Source organism: Zea mays, chromosome 5, assembly GCF_902167145.1.
Source record: "Zea mays cultivar B73 chromosome 5, Zm-B73-REFERENCE-NAM-5.0, whole genome shotgun sequence".
In the NCBI taxonomy this organism is placed as follows: domain Eukaryota; kingdom Viridiplantae; phylum Streptophyta; class Magnoliopsida; order Poales; family Poaceae; genus Zea; species Zea mays.
The window spans coordinates 82,749,539-82,774,102 of NC_050100.1; the positions used below are offsets into that span (position 1 = coordinate 82,749,539).

A 24,564-nucleotide genomic window follows, 5' to 3' on the forward strand; every position below is an offset into this window, starting at 1 on the left:
AGGTGCAAATTTTTATCTAGATGATTTGCACATAGACATCATACCTATAGTAGATTGGATCTACTTTTGCTTTGGTTGTAGTACACATTGGAACGTTGAGGTAGTTGTCGGTATAGTCGTACAACTTGTTTGCCCTTATCGGCTAGAATCACCATCGAGACAAAAAATTAGTTACTTTCCCTCCTGACCACTCGCATAATTTGTCCATAGCAGTTGGTATTACCATCGAGGTTAATTGTGTGTATAAAAGGCAATTGATCTGAGTTGGGTATACTATTATCGTTCTACCTCATACGGTTGTCAATATAATTGATTGTGAAAACATAGGCATTTGAAATGTCTTGAAATCAGATTGGCTTTATCAATGGGATGAAAATTTTATAGCAATTTTATTGATGGGGTTGATGAAATTCTAAGAGGTTTTAGGGTGCTCCCCTGAGACCCACGGGGGCGTCTCCCCCTCGACCCTATTTGCATGAAACACATATGTTGTTTTTGACAATTCAATTTTACGTCACGCGGTAGTGTCTGATTCTTCGCCTAACTTATTTTTTATAGTGAATATTATAAATGGTATGTGAAAGGGAATTAGGCTTACACCTAGTCCCTAATTAATTTTGGTGGTTGAATTGACCAACACAAATAATTGGACTAACTAGTTTGCCCAAGTGTATAGATTATACAGGTGTAAAAGGTTCACACTCAGCCAATAAAAAGGCAAAATTTTGGATTCAACAAAGGAGCAAAGGGGCAACCGAAGGCACCCCTGGTCTGGCGCACCGGACTGTCCGGTGTGCCACCGGACATGTCCGGTGCACCAGGGGGACTCAGACTCAAACTCACCACCTTCGGGAATTTCCAGAGGCGACTCGCGCTATAATTCACCGGACTGTCCGGTGTACACCGGACAGTGTCCGGTGCGCCAAGGGAGGTCGGCCTCAGGAACTCGCCAGCTTCGGGAAACTCCAACGGTTACTCCACTATAATTCACCGGACTGTCCGGTGTGCACCGGACTGTCCGGTGCGACTCCGGAGCAACGGCTATCTCCGCGCCAACGGCTCTCTGCCGCGCAATTAATGCGCACTCTGCGCGCACAGAAGTCAGGCACGCCCATACTGGCACACCGGACAGCAAACAGTACCTGTCCGGTGTGCACCGGACACTCAGGCGGGCCCACAAGTCAGAAGCTCCAACGGTCAGAATCCAACGGCAGTGATGACGTGGCAGGGGGCACCGGACTGTCCGGTGTGCACCGGACTGTCCGGTGCGCCATCGAACAGACAGCTCTGCCAACGGTCAAGTTTGGTGGTTGGGGCTATAAATACCCCAACCACCCCACCATTCATTGCATCCAAGTTTTCCACTTCCCAACTACTACAAGAGCTCTAGCATTCAATTCAAGACACACCAAAGAGATCAAATCCTCTCCAAACTCCACACAACGCCATAGTGATTAGAGAGAGTGATTTGCTTGTGTTCTTTCGAGCTCTTGCGCTTGGATTGCTTTCTTCTTTCTTGATCCTTTCTTTGCAATCAAACTCACTTGTAATTGAGGCAAGAGACACCAATCTTGTGGTGGTCCTTGCGGGAACTTTGTGTTCCAAGTGATTGAGAAGAGAAAGCTCACTCGATCCGTGGATCGTTTGAGAGAGAGGGAAGGGTTGAAAGAAACCCGGCCTTTGTGGCCTCCTCAACGGGGAGTAGGTTTGCAAGAACCGAACCTCGGTAAAACAAATCTCCGTGTCTCACTTACTTATTCGCTTGGGATTTGTTTTGCGCCCTCTCTTGCGGACTCGTTTCTTATTACTAACGCTAACCCCGGCTTGTAGTTGTGTTTATATTTGTAAATTTCAGTTTCGCCCTATTCACCCCCCCTCTAGGCGACTATCAATTGGTATCAGAGCCCGGTGCTTCATTAGAGCCTAACCGCTCGAAGTGATGTCGGGAGATCACGCCAAGAAGGAGATGGAGACCGGCGAAAAGCCCACTACAAGCCACGGGAGCACTTCATCGGAAGAGTCCCGCACCAAGAGGAAGGAGAAGAAGAAGGACTCCTCCAAACGAAAGGAGAAAAAGTCTTCCTCTTCTCACCACAAAGAGAAGAAGGAAAAATCCTCTTCCCACAAGCCGCATCGGAAAGGCGACAAGCACAAGAGGATGAGGAAAGTGGTCTACTACGAGACCGACACTTCATCAACATCGACCTCCGACTCCGATGCGCCCTCCGTCACTTCTAAGCGCCAAGAGCGCAAGAAGTATAGTAAGATCCCCCTACACTACCCTCGCATTTCCAAACATACACCTTTACTTTCCGTCCCATTAGGCAAACCACCAACTTTTGATGGTGAAGATTACGCTAGGTGGAGCGATTTAATGCGATTTCATCTAACCTCGCTCCACAAAAGTATATGGGATGTTGTTGAGTTTGGTGCACAGGTACCGTCAGTAGGGGATGAGGACTATGATGAGGATGAGGTGGCCCAAATCGAGCACTTCAACTCTCAAGCAACAACAATACTCCTCGCCTCTCTAAGTAGAGAGGAGTATAACAAAGTACAAGGGTTGAAGAGCGCCAAGGAGATTTGGGATGTGCTCAAAACCGCGCACGAGGGAGACGAGCTCACTAAAATCACCAAGCGGGAAACGATCGAGGGGGAGCTCGGTCGGTTCCGGCTTCGCAAAGGGGAGGAGCCACAACACATGTACAACCGGCTCAAGACCTTGGTGAATCAAGTGCGCAACCTCGGGAGCGTAAAGTGGGATGACCACGAGATGGTTAAGGTTATTCTAAGATCTCTTATTTTCCTTAACCCTACTCAAGTTCAATTGATCCGTGGTAATCCTAGATATACGAAAATGACCCCCGAGGAAGTTATCGGGAATTTTGTGAGTTTTGAATGCATGATCGAAGGCTCGAGGAAGATCAACGAGCTTGATGATGCCACCACATCCGAAGCTCAACCCGTTGCATTCAAGGCAACGGAGGAGAAGAAGGAGGAGTCTACACCAAGTCGACAACCAATAGACGCCTCCAAGCTCGACAATGAGGAAATGGCGCTCGTCATCAAGAGCTTCCGCCAAATCCTCAAGCAAAGGAGAGGGAAAGACTACAAGTCCCGCTCCAAGAAGGTTTGCTACAAGTGTGGTAAGCCCGGTCACTTTATTGCTAAATGTCCATTATCAAGTGACAGTGACAGGGATAACGACAAGAAGGGTAAGAGGAGAGAAAAGAAGAGATGCTACAAGAAGAAGGGCGACGATGCCCATGTTTGTCGGGAGTGGGACTCCGACGAAAGCTCTAGCGACTCCTCCGACGACGAGGACGCCGCCAACATCGCCGTCACCAAGGGACTCCTCTTCCCCAACGTCGGCCACAAGTGCCTCGTGGCAAAGGACGGCAAAAAGAAGAAGGTTAAATCCAACTCCTCCACTAAATATGAGTCTTCTAGTGATGATAATGCTAGTGGTGAGGAAGATAATTTGCGTATTCTTTTTGCCAACCTTAACATGGAACAAAAAGAGAAATTAAATGAACTAATTAGTGCCATCCATGAGAAGGATGATCTCTTGGACTCCCAAGAGGACTTCCTAATCAAGGAAAATAAAAAACATGTTAAGGTTAAAAATGCTTACGCTCTACAAGTTGAAAAATGTGAAAAATTGTCTAGTGAGCTAAGCACTTGCCATGAGATTATTGACAACCTTAGGAATAAAAATGCTAGTTTGAATGCTAAGGTTGATTCACATGTTTGTGATGTTTCAATTCCCAATCTTAGAAATGATAATGTTGATTTGCTTGCTAAGATTGATGAATTGAATGTATCTCTTGCTAGCCTTAGAGTAGAAAATGAAAAGTTGATTAATAAGGCTAAAGAACTAGATGTTTGCAATGTTACAATTTCCGACCTTAGAACTAAAAATGATATGTTGCATGCTAAGGTTGTAGAATTAAAATCTTGCAAACCCTCTACATCTATTGTTGAGCATGTATCTATTTGTACTAGATGTAGAAATGTTGATATTGATGCTATTCATGATCATATGGCTTTAATTAAACAACAAAATGATCATATAGCAAAACTAGATGCCAAAATTGCCGAGCACAACCTAGAGGATGAGAAATTTAAATTTGCTCGTAGCATGCTTTATAATGGGAGACGCCCTGGCATTAAGGATGGCATTGGCTTCCAAAGGGGAGACAATGTCAAACTTAATGCCCCTCCTAAAAATTTATCTAACTTTGTTAAGGGCAAGGCTCCCATGCCTCAGGATAACGAGGGTTACATTTTGTACCCTGTCGGTTATCCCGAGAGCAAAATTAGGAGAATTCACTCTAGGAAGTCTCACTCTGGCCCTAACCATGCTTTTATGTATAGGGGTGAGACATCTAGCTCTAGGCAACCAACCCGTGCTAAGTTGCCTAGAAAGAAAACTCTTAATGCATCAAATGAACATAGCATTTCATTTAAGACTTTTGATGCATCATATGTTTTGACTAACAAATCCGGCAAGGTCGTTGCCAAGTTTGTTGGGGGCAAACACAAGGGCTCCAAGACTTGTGTCTGGGTACCCAAAGTTCTTGTTTCTAATGCCAAAGGACCCAAAACAGTTTGGGTACCTAAAGTCAAGAACTAAATTTGTTTTGTAGGTTTATGCATCCGGGGGCTCTAGTTGGATACTCGACAGCGGGTGCACAAACCACATGACCGGGGAGAAAAGGATGTTCTCCTCATATGAGAAAAACCAAGATCCCCAACGAGCTATCACATTCGGGGATGGAAATCAAGGTTTGGTCAAAGGACTTGGTAAAATTGCTATATCTCCTGACCATTCTATTTCCAATGTTTTTCTTGTTGATTCCTTAGATTACAATTTGCTTTCCGTATCCCAATTATGTCAAATGGGCTACAACTGTCTATTCACTAATGTAGGTGTCACTGTCTTTAGAAGAAGTGATGATTCAATAGCATTTAAGGGAGTGTTAGAGGGTCAGCTATACTTGGTAGATTTTGATAGAGCTGAACTCGACACTTGCTTAATTGCTAAGACTAACATGGGTTGGCTCTGGCACCGCCGACTAGCCCATGTTGGGATGAAGAATCTTCACAAGCTTCTAAAGGGAGAACACATTTTAGGATTAACAAATGTTCATTTTGAGAAAGACAGGGTTTGTAGCGCATGCCAGGCGGGAAAGCAAGTTGGAGCCCATCATCCACACAAGAACATCATGACGACCGACAGGCCGCTTGAGCTACTCCACATGGATCTATTCGGCCCGATTGCTTACATAAGCATCGGCGGGAGTAAGTATTGTCTTGTAATAGTGGATGATTATTCTCGCTTCACTTGGGTATTCTTTTTACAGGAAAAATCTCAAACCCAAGAGACCTTAAAGGGATTCTTGAGACGGGCTCAAAATGAGTTCGGCTTAAGGATCAAGAAAATAAGAAGCGACAACGGGACGGAGTTCAAGAACTCTCAAATCGAAGGCTTCCTTGAGGAGGAGGGCATCAAGCATGAGTTCTCCTCTCCCTACACTCCACAACAAAATGGTGTAGTGGAGAGGAAGAATAGAACTCTATTGGACATGGCAAGAACCATGCTTGATGAATACAAGACTTCGGATCGGTTTTGGGCCGAAGCAGTCAACACCGCCTGCTACGCCATCAACCGGTTATATCTTCACCGAATCCTCAAGAAGACATCCTATGAACTCCTAACTGGTAAAAAGCCCAACATTTCATACTTTAGAGTTTTTGGTAGCAAATGCTTTATTCTTGTTAAGAGAGGTAGAAAATCTAAATTTGCTCCTAAAACTGTAGAAGGCTTTTTACTTGGTTATGACTCAAACACAAGGGCATATAGGGTCTTTAACAAGTCCACTGGACTAGTTGAAGTCTCATGTGACGTTGTGTTTGATGAAACTAACGGCTCTCAAGTAGAGCAAGTTGATCTTGATGAGATAGGTAATGAAGAGGCTCCGTGTATCGCGCTAAGGAACATGTCCATTGGGGATGTGTGTCCTAAGGAATCCGAAGAGCCTCCAAATGCACAAGATCAACCGTCCTCCTCCACGCAAGCATCTCCACCAACTCAAAATAAGGATGAGGCTCAAGTTGATGAAGGACAAAATCAAGAAGATGAGCCACCTCAAGATAATAGCAATGATCAAGGGGGAGATACAAATGATCAAGAAAAGGAGGATGAGGAAGAACCAAGACCGCCACACCCAAGAGTCCACCAAGCAATCCAACGAGATCACCCCGTCGACACCATTCTCGGCGACATTCATAAGGGGGTAACCACTCGATCTCGTGTTGCACATTTTTGTGAACATTACTCTTTTGTTTCCTCTATTGAGCCACACAGGGTGGAGGAAGCACTTCAAGATTCGGATTGGGTGGTGGCGATGCAAGAGGAGCTCAACAACTTCACTAGGAATGAGGTATGGCATTTAGTTCCACGTCCTAACCAAAATGTTGTAGGAACCAAATGGGTCTTCCGCAACAAGCAAGATGAGCATGGTGTGGTGACAAGGAACAAAGCACGACTTGTGGCCAAGGGATATTCCCAAGTCGAAGGTTTGGATTTCGGTGAAACCTATGCACCCGTAGCTAGGCTTGAGTCAATTCGCATATTATTGGCCTATGCTACTTACCATGGCTTTAAGCTTTATCAAATGGACGTAAAAAGTGCCTTCCTCAACGGACCAATCAAGGAAGAGGTCTATGTTGAGCAACCTCCCGGCTTTGAAGATAGTGAGTATCCTAACCATGTTTATAGGCTCTCTAAGGCGCTTTATGGGCTCAAGCAAGCCCCAAGAGCATGGTATGAATGCCTTAGAGATTTCCTTATTGCAAATGGCTTCAAAGTCGGAAAGGCCGATCCTACACTCTTTACTAAAACTCTTGAAAATGACTTGTTTGTATGCCAAATCTATGTCGATGATATTATATTTGGGTCTACTAACGAGTCTACATGCGAAGAATTTAGTAGGATCATGACACAGAAATTCGAGATGTCTATGATGGGGGAGTTGAAGTATTTCTTAGGATTTCAAGTGAAGCAACTCCAAGAAGGCACCTTCATTAGCCAAACGAAGTATACTCAAGACATTCTTGCTAAGTTTGGGATGAAGGATGCCAAACCCATCAAGACACCCATGGGAACTAATGGGCATCTCGACCTCGACACGGGAGGTAAGTCCGTAGATCAAAAGGTATACCGGTCGATGATTGGTTCATTGCTTTATTTATGTGCGTCCCGACCGGACATTATGCTTTCCGTTTGCATGTGTGCAAGATTCCAATCCGACCCTAAGGAATCCCACCTTACGGCCGTAAAACGAATCTTGAGATATTTGGCTTATACACCTAAGTTTGGGCTTTGGTACCCTCGGGGATCCACATTTGATTTGATTGGTTATTCGGATGCCGATTGGGCGGGGTGCAAAATTAATAGGAAGAGCACATCGGGGACTTGCCAGTTCTTGGGAAGATCCTTGGTGTCTTGGGCTTCAAAGAAGCAAAACTCGGTCGCTCTTTCCACCGCCGAAGCCGAGTACATTGCCACAGGCCATTGTTGCGCGCAATTGCTTTGGATGAGGCAAACCCTGCGGGACTACGGTTACAAATTAACCAAAGTCCCTTTGCTATGTGATAATGAGAGTGCTATCAAAATGGCCGACAATCCCGTCGAGCATAGCCGCACTAAGCACATAGCCATCCGGTATCATTTTCTTAGGGATCACCAACAAAAGGGAGATATCGAGATTTCTTACATTAGCACTAAAGATCAATTAGCCGATATCTTTACCAAGCCTCTTGATGAACAAACCTTTACCAAACTTAGGCATGAGCTCAATATTCTTGATTCTCGCAACTTCTTTTGCTAGATTGCACACATAGCTCACTTATACTTTTGATCATATATGCTATGACTAATGTGTTTTCAAGTCTATTTCAAACCAAGTCATAGGTATATTGAAAGGGAATTGGAGTCTTCGGCAAAGACAAAGGCTTCCACTCCGTAACTCATCCTTCGCCGTCGCTCCAAGCCTCTCTCCATCTTTAGGGGGAGAGTTCAAAGCAAAAGGACTTCGTCTTTGGGGAGAGAATAAGCCCAAAGCAAGAGGACTTCATCTTTGGTATAATCTTAACTCATTCATTTATGACCAAAGGGGAAGAAAAGCACTTAGAGGGCTCTAATAAATTCCGTTTTTGGCGATTCATGCCAAAAAGGGGGAGAAATGAGCCCAAAGCAAAAGGACCGCACCACCACCAAATTCAAAAACTTAGTGTTTTCCAAAAGTATTTATCAATTGATATCCTATTATGTTCAAAAGGGGGATTTCAAAAATCTTACATCAAAACCCTCTTGAACACTAAGAGGAGGATTTAATTTAGGGGGAGAAAATTTCAAATCTTGAAAATGCTTTGCAAAATCCTATTCATTGACCTTTGACCATTTGCAAAAGAACTTTGAAAAGGATTTACAAAAGAATTTGCAAAAACAAAACATGTGGTGCAAGCGTGGTCCAAAATGTTATAAAAGAAAGAAACAATCCATGCATATCTTGTAAGTATTTATATTGGCTCAATTCCAAGCAACCTTTACACTTACATTATGCAAACTTGTTCAATTATGCACTTCTATATTTGCTTTGGTTTGTGTTGGCATCAATCACCAAAAAGGGGGAGATTGAAAGGGAATTAGGCTTACACCTAGTCCCTAATTAATTTTGGTGGTTGAATTGACCAACACAAATAATTGGACTAACTAGTTTGCCCAAGTGTATAGATTATACAGGTGTAAAAGGTTCACACTCAGCCAATAAAAAGACAAAATTTTGGATTCAACAAAGGAGCAAAGGGGCAACCGAAGGCACCCCTGGTCTGGCGCACCGGACTGTCCGGTGTGCCACCGGACATGTCCGGTGCACCAGGGGGACTCAGACTCAAACTCACCACCTTCGGGAATTTCCAGAGGCGACTCGCGCTATAATTCACCGGACTGTCCGGTGTACACCGGACAGTGTCCGGTGCGCCAAGGGAGGTCGGCCTCAGGAACTCGCCAGCTTCGGGAAACTCCAACGGTTACTCCACTATAATTCACCGGACTGTCCGGTGCGACTCCGGAGCAACGGCTATCTCCGCGCCAACGGCTCTCTGCCGCGCAATTAATGCGCACTCTGCGCGCACAGAAGTCAGGCACGCCCATACTGGCACACCGGACAGCAAACAGTACCTGTCCGGTGTGCACCGGACACTCAGGCGGGCCCACAAGTCAGAAGCTCCAACGGTCAGAATCCAACGGCAGTGATGACGTGGCAGGGGGCACCGGACTGTCCGGTGTGCACCGGACTGTCCGGTGCGCCATCGAACAGACAGCTCTGCCAACGGTCAAGTTTGGTGGTTGGGGCTATAAATACCCCAACCACCCCACCATTCATTGCATCCAAGTTTTCCACTTCCCAACTACTACAAGAGCTCTAGCATTCAATTCAAGACACACCAAAGAGATCAAATCCTCTCCAAACTCCACACAACGCCATAGTGATTAGAGAGAGTGATTTGCTTGTGTTCTTTCGAGCTCTTGCGCTTGGATTGCTTTCTTCTTTCTTGATCCTTTCTTTGCAATCAAACTCACTTGTAATTGAGGCAAGAGACACCAATCTTGTGGTGGTCCTTGCGGGAACTTTGTGTTCCAAGTGATTGAGAAGAGAAAGCTCACTCGATCCGTGGATCGTTTGAGAGAGAGGGAAGGGTTGAAAGAAACCCGGCCTTTGTGGCCTCCTCAACGGGGAGTAGGTTTGCAAGAACCGAACCTCGGTAAAACAAATCTCCGTGTCTCACTTACTTATTCGCTTGGGATTTGTTTTGCGCCCTCTCTTGCGGACTCGTTTCTTATTACTAACGCTAACCCCGGCTTGTAGTTGTGTTTATATTTGTAAATTTCAGTTTCGCCCTATTCACCCCCCCCCTCTAGGCGACTATCAGTATGACATAAATATAACGTCCTCGAATGGGAACTTGATGATGGAGATCACCATGGTAAATGGCCATACTATCTATGATGTTTTTTTGACATACTATTAATCCAAAAGGTAATCATGATCAATGAGAATACAGATAGACCTTGAAAAAACAAGTACATTAACATTGAGTCTATATATATGCAGGGGCTAGTGCGCTAGAGCGAAGAGAGACTCGTCTTAGCCGACGACGTATTTATTCGTAGCATTACGGGTGCCTAAGACCTCACCGATGTTTGTATCGCTAGTGGTGCTGGTGCGAGCACATAGATACCATGAAGATATTGATGTTGTTGTGGTGGTGTAGATCATTAAAGAACTTAAAGAGCATGGTTAGGGATGGATCTAGAATTTCACTTTAGCATATGTCATCTAAAATTTTTCATATATATATTCGATCAATCCATTTAACAATTTAGAAACAATTCTACACCAAATTACGCAATAAATTTTAAATTTAAATGTTAATTTAAAAACATAAATAATAAGACTTAGATTTGGAAATTAAATGAAAAAATATAAATTACAATATAAATAGATGAAAAGTCATACTGATAGTTTATATGACTTTTTAGCTAAGACCTTCTAAGGGACATAATCAATATCTTAAGTATGTTATCTTCATCCACTTTAAAAATATAATACCAACTAATTAAATAAATTACATTTTGACATATTAAATTGTCTGCTCTCACATGTGATTATATAAACAATTACAAAATCGAGTTGTTAATCAACATCGATCCTTTCTTGCCTCTCGATTGTAGAAAATTAAGACTCACCATAAAGTTGTTTGCGTGTTTCGTCATTTTCACGAGCTTACCCCCAACAGTTTAGTCTTCATCGACATCTATCTCATGAAGAATCCAAGCCATTATTCGTTGGACCGTCAATTTTGTGATCGTATTGTTTGTCTAACAAATCATCTAAAAAAATATTAGGTAGATTCAGAGACCATAAGTCTAAACACAAAGGAAACACAATGTATATGACTATTAGCACAACATATTTTTTATGTTAAATGTTTTTAGAATATATATAGTACTATACGTCAGGTACGTGTACCGCCAATGAACATGTATGAGCGTGTTGTTGTTGCTGATACACGAGGACATACGAGTACTTTTACTACACACCACACTTTTCTTTCACTCTTCATCTCGCGTCTAGTTGTAACGATCTATGATTCTCTACTCGTATGCCATCTTTGTTGAACGTACGTCTATTCCAACATTTTGCCAACGATGTAACTCTTCCACTAAGCTTGTATTGGAAAATGGACCTCTCATAGAAAAAAAAATTGAGATTCCTCGTGGTGGGTATCCTCCAGAGGTGAAGTAATCATAATTGGTGTTGTCGGATTATGATGTAAACGTGTTAGCTTCTGAAATTACCAAATATTATCAGTGATACACCGATATATATATTTTTCGATGGCATCATGTCACATATATAAAAGGTATAGTATATATAGTTTTAAGTTTTTAATGATATTGAAGAGATTCTCTTATGTACCTAGCTAGCCAAGATCTCATACACAGACGGCATGAATCATTAATAGCGATTTTTTTGCCCAACGCCATCGCCATGGTACGTGTCCAATTAAGGGCTTGTTCGGTTAGCTCTCAATCCATGTGGATTGAGTGGGATTGGATGGGTTTGAATCCCAAACAAGTCAAACTTCTTTTCAATTTTTTCCAATCCCATCCAATCCATGTGTATTAGGAATAACCGAACAAGCCCTAACGGATTGCCCAGATTATTCCACTGTGGTCTTTGTCATGGAAAGAAAGAAGGTAGAAGATAGGGGAGAATGGTTTGGCTGGCCTTGCTTTTCTATGATCAGGTCGCATGTCACGGAAGGCAAAAAAAAAAAAGGTTTTCTGAACATGTAAGCAAGTAAACCAAGGAATTGAATTGATTCCCTGTGTGAACCACAAAAGTCACACGCACACATCGATCATCGACCTACTATATATCACAGAGTCGATCAATCAAAATAGAGGCAAATATAACATATAATAAGAAAGGAACCGAACTCTCTGATCAGTCGCTTAGCATCTATCTATATATTACTATATTAGCTTGAAAAAAACAGCAGCAGAAACGATGAAGCAGCTGAAAAGTCTCAAGTGATGTGCTCGATCGATCTCTCTCTCTGTCTCGATCTCTTTGAAGGAGGAGTACGTACTAAAAATGACTAGTGTGGTTGTAGTAGGTGTGTGTGCATGTGGTGGCATGGCTACCTCGTGAAGCACAAGCACGTCGTCGCAGGTGAGAGGGCCCCCGCAGCGTGCTGACGAGCTAGCTAGCTAGAAGAGTTCGTTGCGACGTTGCTGTCAGGTGTGAGTGAGTAGTCTCCTTCCTACTACCACCCACGTCTAGCTAGCTAGCTAGCTGCTGTCACAGACAAGCAGCTAGCTTATTGTGTGACCAGTATCGGATGCTTCGGTTGGAATCCAAAACGGAGCCTCTAGCTCCGATCCATGCATATGCATGCATGCATCCCTTGATCTATAGTCCACGTTTACAACAAGCACGCAGCTTGATCGAGGTTGGTTAGACACACACACACGCACGCACAGAGTAGTTTGGGATGGAATGGATGGCAGCGTGTGTGTGCGTGTTAGGCGAAACTGGACTGGACCTTGGATCTCTTTCACAGCGCCGGCCGGCCGGGCACGAAGACATGCAACCAAGAGTACGTATGCAACAGCTAAGCTAAGCTAGTAACGCATGCTGTACGTAATATCTGACGACAATTAATTTATATATTTATCTGCATATGTGTATTAATTATTATTGCGTTATGTCGGCCGGCGTCTTCTAACGCCGCCGAACCTTTGTTGACGACGGCGCGCGCAGGCTGCGAACGGGTCTCGGGTTCGGAGGACCAATAAACGACACACACATCCATGATCCATCTGTGGTTTTTGTCACGGTCGTCGTCGTCAGTTAGTTATCACCTACCCCCCTGCTAGCTAGTAGATGCAAGCCATGCTGTCTCTCTTCTTCCACTGTTCCTCTACCTTTTTCTCGTGCATGCACAAGCTGAGAGAGTTCTCTCGAAGGCTAGTAGATAGCAGAGCAAGGAACTGACGACTGGACTGTATATTCCAAAGGTAGGCAGGACACAGAGGTCGGCGATTTTCAGAGAAGAAAACGGGTCCATATAGCTAGATCAGATGGTATTAGCTATAGAGGTGCATGGCGTTGCTGTTGCTGATGCAGTTTGAACTGGCAGCTAGCAGAGGCCGCGTATTCTTCAGACGACCCAAAAAGTTTGGGGGTTTGTTGTTGATTGTTGCAGAGAGAAAGGGGAAGAACGCGCAGAGGTTGAATTGCTAGGGTACGTACAAACTAAGAGGACTGCGACGCTTAATTGTTTGCATATATAAAAAAGAAAGTTACGGTAGGGTATGAGATGGATGCACCCTGTGTAGTCTGATACTTTGACTTTGCTTCTAATATATGTAAACAAGAACGTAACAACGCGAACGAACACAAGAAAGAAAGAAAGAAAGAAAGGGAGGGATCGGAGCAAAGGAAAGGAAAGGTCGACGACGCACCCACTGCATGCCAGAAAAGGCCTAACTTTTTTTTTCTTTCCTTGATGACTTTACTTTACCATCAAATTAATAAATCAGCTAGCGCGACTGCGAGCAAACATCAGTGTGGACGATGATATATATAAAAGGGTCGTATCGGAGACCAACAGCAGGCAACAGGCAACAGCGCCGATGCATCACAAATCACATCCACTCGTTTTCAGGGTTTTAAAATAGCTAGGCATTTCTTGCGCGTATTATGCATACGACGCGGTGTCTGCTGGTGATCCAGCTTTGTTTAGTGTTTGTTTGACATGACTTGTGCATGGCATGCGTCGCTGCCTTTTTTTTCTCGGTCTCTTTGCCGTGAGGACTGATCGAGGGTAGTAGCAGTCCGGCGAGGGATTGGGTGAGTGAGCTGAAGCTGACGGACGAACGGACGCCGTTTTTGTCAGCAACGCACTGCCCACTGCAGGTGCCGGGGCAGATCGTCGGCCCTAATGTAAGCCCAATGCATGGTTTATAGGTCTTGTTCAGTTATTACCATCCCACGTGGATTCAATGGAATTAAAAAAATATGAAATATTTTAGGTTGAAATATCATTGTAGTGATTGTCAAGATGTTTAAATCAAATTTTGCTCATTGTTTGTAACATATAGCTCTATCATGGCAACCCATGACTCTTAGGGCCCGTTTGTTTCCCTTCATTTTGATGAATTTGAATTTAACTAATACAGTAAGTTATCTTTTTATAATGTGACATTTCACAACTTTCCAAAATGTATATATAAGCCTATCTCAAATTCATGAGGTGAGAGATGGAAATTAATTTTATAGATTTACATGCTACTTTTATAATGTACAATTTATAAAACACTCTTCTACTTGTTTCTCTATAACATAAATGTAGTATATAACTATATATCTCATATGATTTAGGGTAATATACATATACATTACATAAATAAATATATTAACTCAATTAGTTTTGTCTAAATTATAATTATTAGAATAGAATTCAATTCCAACGAAATAAATGGGCCCTTAGAGATAATGATTTTCTTACAATTGGCAACGTATAGAACATCTTTTAGGGCTAGTTTGGGGAACCTAATTTTCCAAGGGATTTCTATTTTTCTATAGAAAATGAACTAATTTTTCTTGGGAAAATGAAAATCCCTTGGAAAATTGGGTTTCCAAACTAGCCCTTAGTGTGAAATTAAACTATAACCAGGAGTAGTTAATGAGGTATGACTACTATTAACTGATATTCATATATGATCCACCGACGGTGTGGATTTGAAGGCAGGGGTATCGATTGATTAAACGAAATCAATATAAACTGAGCATGCAAGATTTAAAATAACAAGAGACAACTACTACAGAATTTAGTTTGCTAATTATACTAGAATGTATGTTGAGTTTTTTGGTAGAATTTTAATATTTCAAGGAACTAGATTAGAGCAGCTCCAATAGTTTTGTAAATTTTAGCTCTCTAAATCACATATTTGCTATATAATTTTGGAGGTAAAAATTGTGAGTTCTACGATAATTCTCTAAATTTAGGTTGTAGTTGTATTTTAAATCTATTCACGTAAAAAAATCCAAAAAACCAGTAGTCACCTTCATTACCTAAATAATGCAACCAGTTTTTTTGGACTTGATAAATGATTGCCAAATGTAGGGATGAAATGGGGTTAGATGAGAAGTAGCTAATGAGGTATGACTACTATTAACTGATATTCATATATGATGCACCGACGGTGTGGGTTTGAAAGCAGGTATCGATTGATTATACGAAATCAATATAAACTGAGCATGCAAGATTTAAAATAACAAAAGACATCTACTACATAATTTAGTTTGCTAATTATACTAGACTACATGTTGAGTTTTTGGTACAACTTTAATATGTCAAGGGAATAAATTAGAGCAATTAAAGTTCGCGGAAATTAGAGCAATAAAAGTTCGCAGAGCAGGTATGTGAGCAATGCAGGTTGGAGATGATTTCATCCTATCCCCCCAAACCCCATGAAAACTAAATATTGTCTGTTTTAATCCCTACGGGAATTAAATTGCCCACGTACCCATCTCCTAATAAGGAAACTGGGATGTCAACTCAGAGCCAGCTTTACCATTCACTCTCGTCTCTGTTTTGGTGGCATGGATTGTACTTGTATTGAGATTATGTTCAAAGACTATAAGAGCATCTGTTGCATACAATACCTTAACCTTGTTTTTTTAAAGAGCATCTGTTGCATACAATGCATTAACTTTGTTTTTTTAGCAGTATAGAGAACCTTGTTTGATCTGAGATGTTGAATGGTGCATCACAACATAAATTAGGGCCTATTTGATCCCACGTACTAAACTTTAGCACCTCTTAAAGAGCTAAATGCTAATAAGTGCTAAACTTTAGCACTTCACTTTTAATATCATTTAACACCTATTAGCACTCATGTCTACATCTACAAGTGCTAAAGTTTACTAAGAGCTTGTTTCTTTATTATTATAATCTGCGTAGATTATATAATCAACTTGTTTTAAACCAAGTGTTAGTTCAAAATAAGTTAGATTATATAATTTAGTTAGATTATAATTCCAAACAAACAGGTCCTAAAGGTAGTGCTAAACTTTAGCACCGTGGATCCAAACAGGCTCTTAATCACAGCAAAAAAAAATCATCTAAGTGACTTCTATCTGTAGATGACGTTTCTTTCCCAGCTAGTACATTTCTTTCCCAGACTTTGTTCCAGGATCCCACCCGTCGGCCATCAGCACCATAGACCAAGCCGCAAGCACTCATTCAATCATGAATGCCAAGCTAGATTGGACATATACAGTGTCAGTGCACTGGAACGAAACTCAAACAGGTGCAACACAGAACCTGGAGGCCATAGAACAGAACACCATGCATCGAACCAACAAATGCAGCAGATAAAGGAGCATGAGTCAACATAACATTAAATTAAGGCAGACGTTCTGCACCTTAAACATCATTCCTCCCATTCCCAGAAAGAGTCAGCAAGAAAATGCAAATCCCCCCGAAGATACAGCACAACCATTTTACCGACAAGACATGGTTAGCTTGGATTCGTCAGCGTCCACACGAAGCCTGCTTCGTCCCACAGGCGCATTCCTGATCCAGCCTGGCAACCATCCTCTTCTTCAGACAAGCTACACGCCACAAAATTCATGACGGCACTAAGCTGACTGAACAATGCAGCACATTGATGCTCTAAGATTAACATGGGAGCACTGTAACCTATTATGGAGCAAATGAAGAAAAAAAAAACAGAAGGGAAAAAGAAGTTGCCCGACGATAACATAACCTACTGTCATCACCAAGGAAAGTTTCAATGAAGATGTGCAAGTCAAATACTTCAGCTAAATTTCCAATGAAGAATCAATGCAACGATCTGCAACAAAAGAATGGGCCGAATATGCTCCCTACAAAGCGAACGGTAAGACCCTGCAGTTCCTTAATGCCACAGATCCATGCAGAAACCAGAAGGCATGGAAGGCCGCTTTTTGCTATATATCCTCTCCGAGAAGCTGTCGACGAGCTGGCCAGAGAGACTGACAGGGTCCTCGATAAGAGTATCCACATATACGCTAACTATCTTTCTCTCTTGCAGGGTGGCACGTAAGCTAAACCATGTAAGAAACTTCATCCTGAAGTTTGTCTCAATATAGCCCTCACACTCCAGCCACCTGACCACCCTTACACAGTATTCATAGGACACTTCAGAGAAACTATCCTTGTGGCCAAAGTCGTCCATTTTATCCGTTGCTCTTTTGTTTGACGAATTGCCTGGTTCCCTTTCAGGCTTTGAAGAGCCATTTTGAACAACTATGTCACAAGGTTTGGGTTTGGAGGCCCTTCCACCATTGTCTTTGCTGTTTTCCACACTTCTTGGTGCAGTGGGAGGCACAGAACCAGAATATCGAGGTCCAACAATCACCAACTCATGTCCAGCCAGTATATTAGATGTATCATGTGATCTAGGAACCACAGTTCTCTGATTGTGTTCTAGTGGGTTTGAATCCCTGAGAAGCACTGTTTGAACACAAGCATTGGGTTCCTCATCCAAGGCTGAGGCTGAGAGCCCAGGTGCTTCTTCCAGCTCTGTGACTTCTGTTACCCCATCTGCAGCCATCTGTATATTTTGCAAGTCATTAATACGTTCACTGGGGTGATGAGAAGCTTTATTTGAATCAAGGATCTCAGGATTTTCACAGTACTCAAAATCACTTTCAGGAGACTTGTTTAGATCAGCATAAACTGCAGTATTATTGTTTGAGTCCACACCCTCTGAGGAAGGATCAGACTGGCCATCACTGTTTGCCTTTGGGCTCTCACTATTTTGTCCTAGTCCGGTACCACCTGGCATTGAACCCCTTGGATCATCCTTTTGCCAGCTTGTCTTCATTCTAATTTCCCATGAACCCAACTCAATTGAGTTCTTGAACGCGACAACCTTAAAGATATAGCTTGTAGCCGGTGCGAGCCAAGTGACAAGTAATTTTTTCAATGGCGCAAGTATTATGCCAGTCGGATTTGATGGGTACGATTCAGTAACAGCCACTCGGTGCCAGATATTAAAAGAAGTTGCCTCTTGGGCAAGCATAGGACAATCAACCAAATCCAAAAATACCATGACGGATGTTTGGGTTATAGCTTCAAACTTTACAAAGTTTGGTCGCATCATGCATGGCCCTGAAAATGGAAATGTGGATCAATTAGTCAATTCCATTTGTATATGTCAAAACCAAACATAAAGTGTACACCACGTACGCTGAATTTTTGAACTAGCAGGAGATACACCCGAGAACAATGATTCCACAGCATCTACTGCTTGAGCACAAAGTTTCTGAACTTCGGCACCAACAGTAAGTCGACTGACAATTCCACGACCCATATTTGGAGCTCCAGATAAAGGACCGACCTCAGCCTCCAGTTTCTTCAATGCCGTATCAACAATATCATGCAATACCAAGTACTTCTCTGTGGAGACAAGGATCCTATGACTGAGATAAATCCGATGACACAATACATCCAATCGTCGAGCATCTTTTGCTATCACCAGCTGTTTCTTCCAGCACCTAATAAATGAGAAAGGAAATTTAATAGTCACATGCTAGCTCAGCAGGTTAACAATGCCAAATGGTACTGCTGATTAACAATTCATCCATTCCAAGAAATACAATCAATAGAATAGAGCACTACATGTACAGTGTCAATCAGAAACCTCAAAAGGGATATGCTTCGTTTTCCCTCTTGTGAGGTAATTCAAATAAAATGACTAACCTAACAGATAATTTTGTTCTAACATTCAATTCTACATGCTATGTTCATATTTACATGTACATCCTACCTTATCACCTCAAATGCTCAAATTTCAAACGACAAACTAATCCATTCCATACATTGAAACTAGAGCAGTAAGATCCCTCAAGAAGATATAAAAAATAGATAATTAAATAAAGTCAAGGACCTGTTTTTATAGTCTGCAACCTAAAGTACTCCCAGCATAAAGCTGCCTGTCCCGACAAACAAATCTTACTCCAGAAGGAAACTGGATGCATAGAGTATCCACAGCAATAGTGTGTTGCATAAAGTTAAAGCATGACAGGTTGATTCTAGAAGTACAAAGTTGAAATATCTAAAATTTGTTTCTCTAACTGTGATCACTCTTTTTCTCTTGATTAAATGATGACAGTACTACAAGGACTAAACCCTAAGAACAGAACAGAAAAGCTAAAAAAAGTGATATATAATAAGATTCAATCTTTTTCACCAGGTAAGGTCCATAAAATATAGTATTTGGAAGATAAGTTATGATGAAAAATGTCAAAGCTAAAACTCACTATTACCAAACTAATATTTCTCAATTGATTACGACTATCAGTGCATGATATACTGAAGCTCAGACTAAAATAGGAGGCGATAAGATTGGGAGCACAGGAACAAAAAAATCAGGTTGCATAGACACTGTATAACAAAAAGATGCTACAGAACAGTACCCAAGCAAATCATTCTGTTTCCAACAGCGAATGCAATAATAGCCACCATCAAGTTTCTTGCCTTGTCCACTCTGCAGAATACCCGTTCTTTCATCCTTTAGAGCACATTCAAGATGGCATGAGAAACCACAGGTATCCTTTTGTAAGTGTTGGTCTGAACTACACGACAACCAGAGGCTTGGGTCCTTGTTATCATCGTAACTAAAACAAATGCAGCATGAACAGCGTCTGCAAAAATTGTCCCTGAGAATAGCCCTGCAAGCTAAATTTTGGCAGAAGCGTAGATTATTAGTTGGCCCAGTTACATCAGATGCTGCTGAGTTGTTTGTGATAATCGGTAATCGTGATGGATTGTCACTCTTTCTCGGTCGTTTGGCAGGGGACTGATGGTTAGTTGTATTGGGCTCAAGAATTGACTCTTTATCTTTCCCTTTCTCTTTCTCATGTACATGTTCCACTGGACCAGATGATTTTCGAGACACCACCCTGAAGAGATAATCTAGCATTCTCTGCTTGGATAAACCAGTATATTTCCTCTCCCTTCCAAGATCAGAACAAAGAATCTCTACAATTTCCCGCCGTGTCCATGACTGGAGCCTGTCAGGAGCGCTTTCTGGGCTCTTTGATAAATCACGAACAAGTTCTCGCTTTTCATCCACACTCATCAATCGACATTTAGTAGGATCAATCACTGTTCCTGGAGTAATAAATAACACAACATATTACCAATACCACCCATTTAATATATACAAAATAGAATTCGAATTTTTGCAGCATTAAAATCTTAGATGCATCACAAATATGCTTAAAAATATAGCAGAAGCATGTTTGGAAGGAACTTTGTAGTCAACTCATAATAAAAAATCAAAAAAGTTGAAGCCCAGAATAGAAACCTTGAATTTATTAGATCTCATAAAGCATCCAAGAAAAAGATATAGTGGTTGCAAGGATTAAATGGTAGCTGTTCCAGCATAATCCTAGAAACTAATAAACAGACAATAAATAGTGTTGGAACAGAATCATGTGTAATCAAGCTTCTTTTGTTTGCCAATACACATTCACAATTACAAGTATACCATGCATGAGTATGTCAGTTTCAGGCCACAATGGTTTTTATAAGATAGCACATCTTAGCAAAAACCATTGTTATTAAGGATCACTTAAGCGTCGGAGCAGTCTAGGGAGTGATAGAATGTAGCCTCCGAAAATCGTCAATTTGGCATCCAAATGGCAGGAAATTACTTGTGACGGGCACCACTTGATGTGTCATCGGCAGATAAAAGCAGGAGAATAAAGGATAAAACAGCAAGAGACTCTGGTGAATGACAAACAGAGACGTGGCGTGAGAGAAATAGAGCACAAGACAGATAAAAGTGTTTGAGAGAGAGAGTGGGAGGTCTGCAGGATACCGCTCAGGAGGAATCATCCTCCCTTATCCCGCATCACGAGCTGCAGCGGCTGCCTCTGGTTGACACAGTAGCAGGGTACACCTCCAGTTTGCACTGCAGAAGCAGGGTTCACAGCCTCCGATCTGCACTCCAGCACAAAGGGATTGTCGCATCAAGCCCGCACGGCAGTGGCGGCAGCCGCCTCCCTCCAGCAGCAATGAACAGACGTCTGCTGCTAGTTTGCCCCTCTATGGGTTAGGGTTACTTGACCTGGTGTCATCACCCACCCACCCCCTCCCCACCCTTCTTTTTTGCATGCCATTCTCCCTTCTCCCCCACAAACCTTCAGCTGCCATACTAGTATGGTGTCACCATCGTTTACGCCTTAGCACACAAGCGTCCAAATGGTAAGCAGTCGCCTTATCTCGCTTTGCCTCCTTGATAACTATGGCTGAAACTACACTAGAAAGAGGTCAATGTGTCCTGCATGTCAGTACAGACATCTCCATCTCATTTTTCCTGAGTCAGCAATGATGAACAATCAGCATCAGTCTCTTACTAGCATGAATTTACTGCATGCATTTGACTAATAGTGTTAGGTACATCTCATACACACTTTTGCCTTGTGCTCTACCCCCTTCCAAAAGAAGCATTGTTCCCTCGATTTAATACTACATCATAGTATTTGTAGATCCCTCCCGCACAAGTATTATGTTTCACAAAAGAGGGAGCAATAAAAAAGGAAAACATGCACATATATTCCATAAATAGAAAAGTAAGTGAGCACTCGGTGCAAAATGCAATAACTAGTTACAAATTCCTAGTATATATAGGCCTTATGTAACTGACCATTTATAATAGACTTGCATGGCACTTCTACATAACTCAAATTCTGGCACCACATACGAGACAAGTTTTATGGGGCTATGAATGTGTTCCACATGCATTATTAGCTGGTATTGGACCAACTCCAGCAGTTCATCGTCCGCATCCGTAAAATACGCCCGTCCGTGGGTGGAAACAGTTGGTTTGTCCTCCTCCCCTTGTCAGCAGCATCCTGATAACGGCCCGTGTCGCTCTCCCCTTCGAGCGACGGTTGCTTTGCGCGCCACCAGGTGGAGCTCCGTGGCCAAGCGTCGGTGCCCGTCCGAGGAGCCCTCACCACCGCCACTGACGCATGCGCAACAAGGGAAAGGACTCGGACCCGTCCTCCTCCGACCACCCTTCTTCCCCTACCCCCAATTACGACGCCAACCAGGGGCGGACTCACCACCCAGGCACCGCAGGCGGTGGCCTGGGCTGGCTCGCCGGCTGCAATGGAGGGCAAGGCGCGAGCATAGTGCACGGAAGCAAGCAGCACGTGGCACGAGCACAGGCGTGGGGATCACACCGTATTCTCGCCTAGGCTGTCATCAGTTCCTGGGTCCGCCACTGACGCCAACATTCCCTTCCCCCAGTCCTTAACTTCTGCCAACACCGCCATCCATGGCGGCATTCGCAGGCTCGGCGCCGGCCTCGACGACCTCCTTCCCTCCTCATCCATCACCTCCGGTAACCTCAAAAGGATCCTCGCCGGCCTGCAGGCGCACGTCATCGAGGGGCCTCGCAGAGGCACGCTACAGTCACGGGGGATCGAATGAAGGTGGTGGTTGAACTGCAGGGAGTAGAGAGACAACGCCAACATACGGAGCGGATGAATCTGCTTGCATTTTCCATGCCTGGATACGATGTCTGTTGGACACATAAACAGTGCTATTGGACGCGGAAAAAAACGGATAGATAGCAATTAACGGAGCCCGGTGAAGTTGGTCTTAGGAGCCTCCTACTTGTAGCGTCTACCTATAGACAGCAACAATGGCGGCAACAATGCTAAGAATCGTAAACCCTCTGTAAATCTGTATAACAAACGAAATCAACACACAACACCCTCCACCAACCTAAAGCGGCCACACAACCAAGAACAAAGCGGTGCATCCGAATAAATATCCCACACGGCCCGGTCAACGCGATGGGAATCACACAATGGGCATCCAAGTCCACGAACCGCAGCAGCAGCAGCAGCCGCCGCCCCCAGCAGCTGAGGCTGACCCAGGCCTTTCTTCCGTCCCAAAAAGAGATACTTCGCTACCACCACCGGGTGCCACCAAACGGGGCGGCAGATGCGGACACGTACATCCCCGGACAGCGACGTAAAGGCGCCGAATCCCCCCGGCCGCAATGCGAGTACCGAGTAGCCACCGCCGCATGCACGCGAATCTAACGTTGCCGGCGGCGGCGGCATCCCCGCCCCCGCGCGCGCGCCGCGCCCGAGCCCGTCCTCTCCACGCGTCGGCGACCGGACTATCCCGACCAGCAATCCGAAGCGCGGGAACCGCCAGGCGCCGCGCATGCACGATAAATCTGGGATTCGGCGGCGGCCTCGTGCGCCGCGCGGGGCACGAAGGATGGCCCGCCGCCGCTGCGACCAGCGCGCGCGCGAGAGAGAGAGAGAGAGAGGAGAGAGACATGGAACCTCGACGGCGGGACTCGAACGGAGAATCCCGCTCCGCAGCGGCCAATCGGCCGTGGCCGCACGCGGAGACCCGTGGGGCGAACCACCGGTCGCGCGGATCGAGCCGCGCGCGCGGCGACCGCGGCGCGGAGAAGTACGGGGATAGGGAAACCGTGGAAGGAGGGAAGGGAGGAGGGGTGCTGACCTCCGCGTGGGGGATCCATGGCCGAATTGCCCGCCCGCCGGAGAGGCCGAGGGGAGGAGGAAGGGTCGGGGTGGGTGGGGGGAGATCTCTCTCCTCTCCCTCGTTCTTCTCCCTCTCCTCTCCTCTCCGCTCGCGTGGACTCCTCTCTCCTGTCCTCCCGCTGGGCAGAGCAGAGCAGGGGGCGCTGGCTGGCTGGCTGCTGCACGCGACCACGCGGGGTTAACGCCCGGCCTTGGGACTCGGCACGCGGATCGACGACGCGATGGTGCCGCTTTTGCGGTGGACACCCCCGAGTTCCCACGTATTCCTGAGCTGTCCCGCTACTCGTTCGTTGAACGGGCGGCGGCCGCCGGCCGGTGGGCCGCTAGTTTCGATGGGACGGTTATTAGCTAGGGTCAAATTAGTTTGGCAGGAGACCGCGGTTTTTTAGCCGATAATCTCATTAGCCTCGATGACTTTGAAACGAGAGGGGTTGTTGGGCAACTCTTCGAACCGGCGAGGCTAAAAGTAAAAGGTATGTATGAATTATGATGTCTCTATGCCGTATAGGTGATGTAACAACGACAACACGCAGCACATATTTGTGATAATGACGAGAATCAGTACGTACACATCCATGTGTGGCTGTGGCATGTGGGCATAGTGCATACCGTGCGGATGCAGTTAAGCTTAGGTCAAGTGATGTGAACCGTGCAGTTCTAAGTCTATCACTGACACTGACAGTAATAGCGGACCCAGAAATGATAAGCTGATTTTCTGGTGAACTATGGCAGGCAGCATAACTTGGTAGATGACTAAGATGAGGCTTATTTTTTTCCCCTCTCTTTTTCTTCTTTCTCTTCTCTTTTTATCTACTCTTCATCTCTTTCT

General features: G+C 44.1%; 1 protein-coding gene across 5 annotated transcripts; it reads right to left on the bottom strand.

The window, feature by feature from the left end:
• Positions 1 to 16,501: 16,501 nt before the first annotated feature.
• LOC100193423 (VIN3-like protein 2) lies at positions 16,502 to 23,900 on the bottom strand. 5 transcript variants are annotated; one of them, XM_035967695.1, is made up of 6 exons: positions 23,695 to 23,861; positions 21,020 to 21,517; positions 20,853 to 20,925; positions 19,611 to 20,307; positions 18,382 to 18,689; positions 16,502 to 18,303 (listed from the first exon to the last, which is right to left on the bottom strand). In XM_035967695.1, the coding sequence occupies exons 3-6, from the start codon at positions 20,878 to 20,880 to the stop codon at positions 17,066 to 17,068; spliced, it is 2,271 nt and encodes a 756-aa protein (XP_035823588.1). In that variant the 5' UTR covers positions 20,881 to 20,925; positions 21,020 to 21,517; positions 23,695 to 23,861; the 3' UTR covers positions 16,502 to 17,065. The 5 variants fall into 5 exon arrangements, with proteins under 5 accessions (XP_035823588.1, XP_035823590.1, XP_035823587.1 ...); XM_035967697.1 differs by lacking the exon at positions 20,853 to 20,925 and having other exon boundaries at positions 23,695 to 23,884; XM_035967694.1 differs by having other exon boundaries at positions 20,853 to 21,517.
• Positions 23,901 to 24,564: the final 664 nt, after the last annotated feature.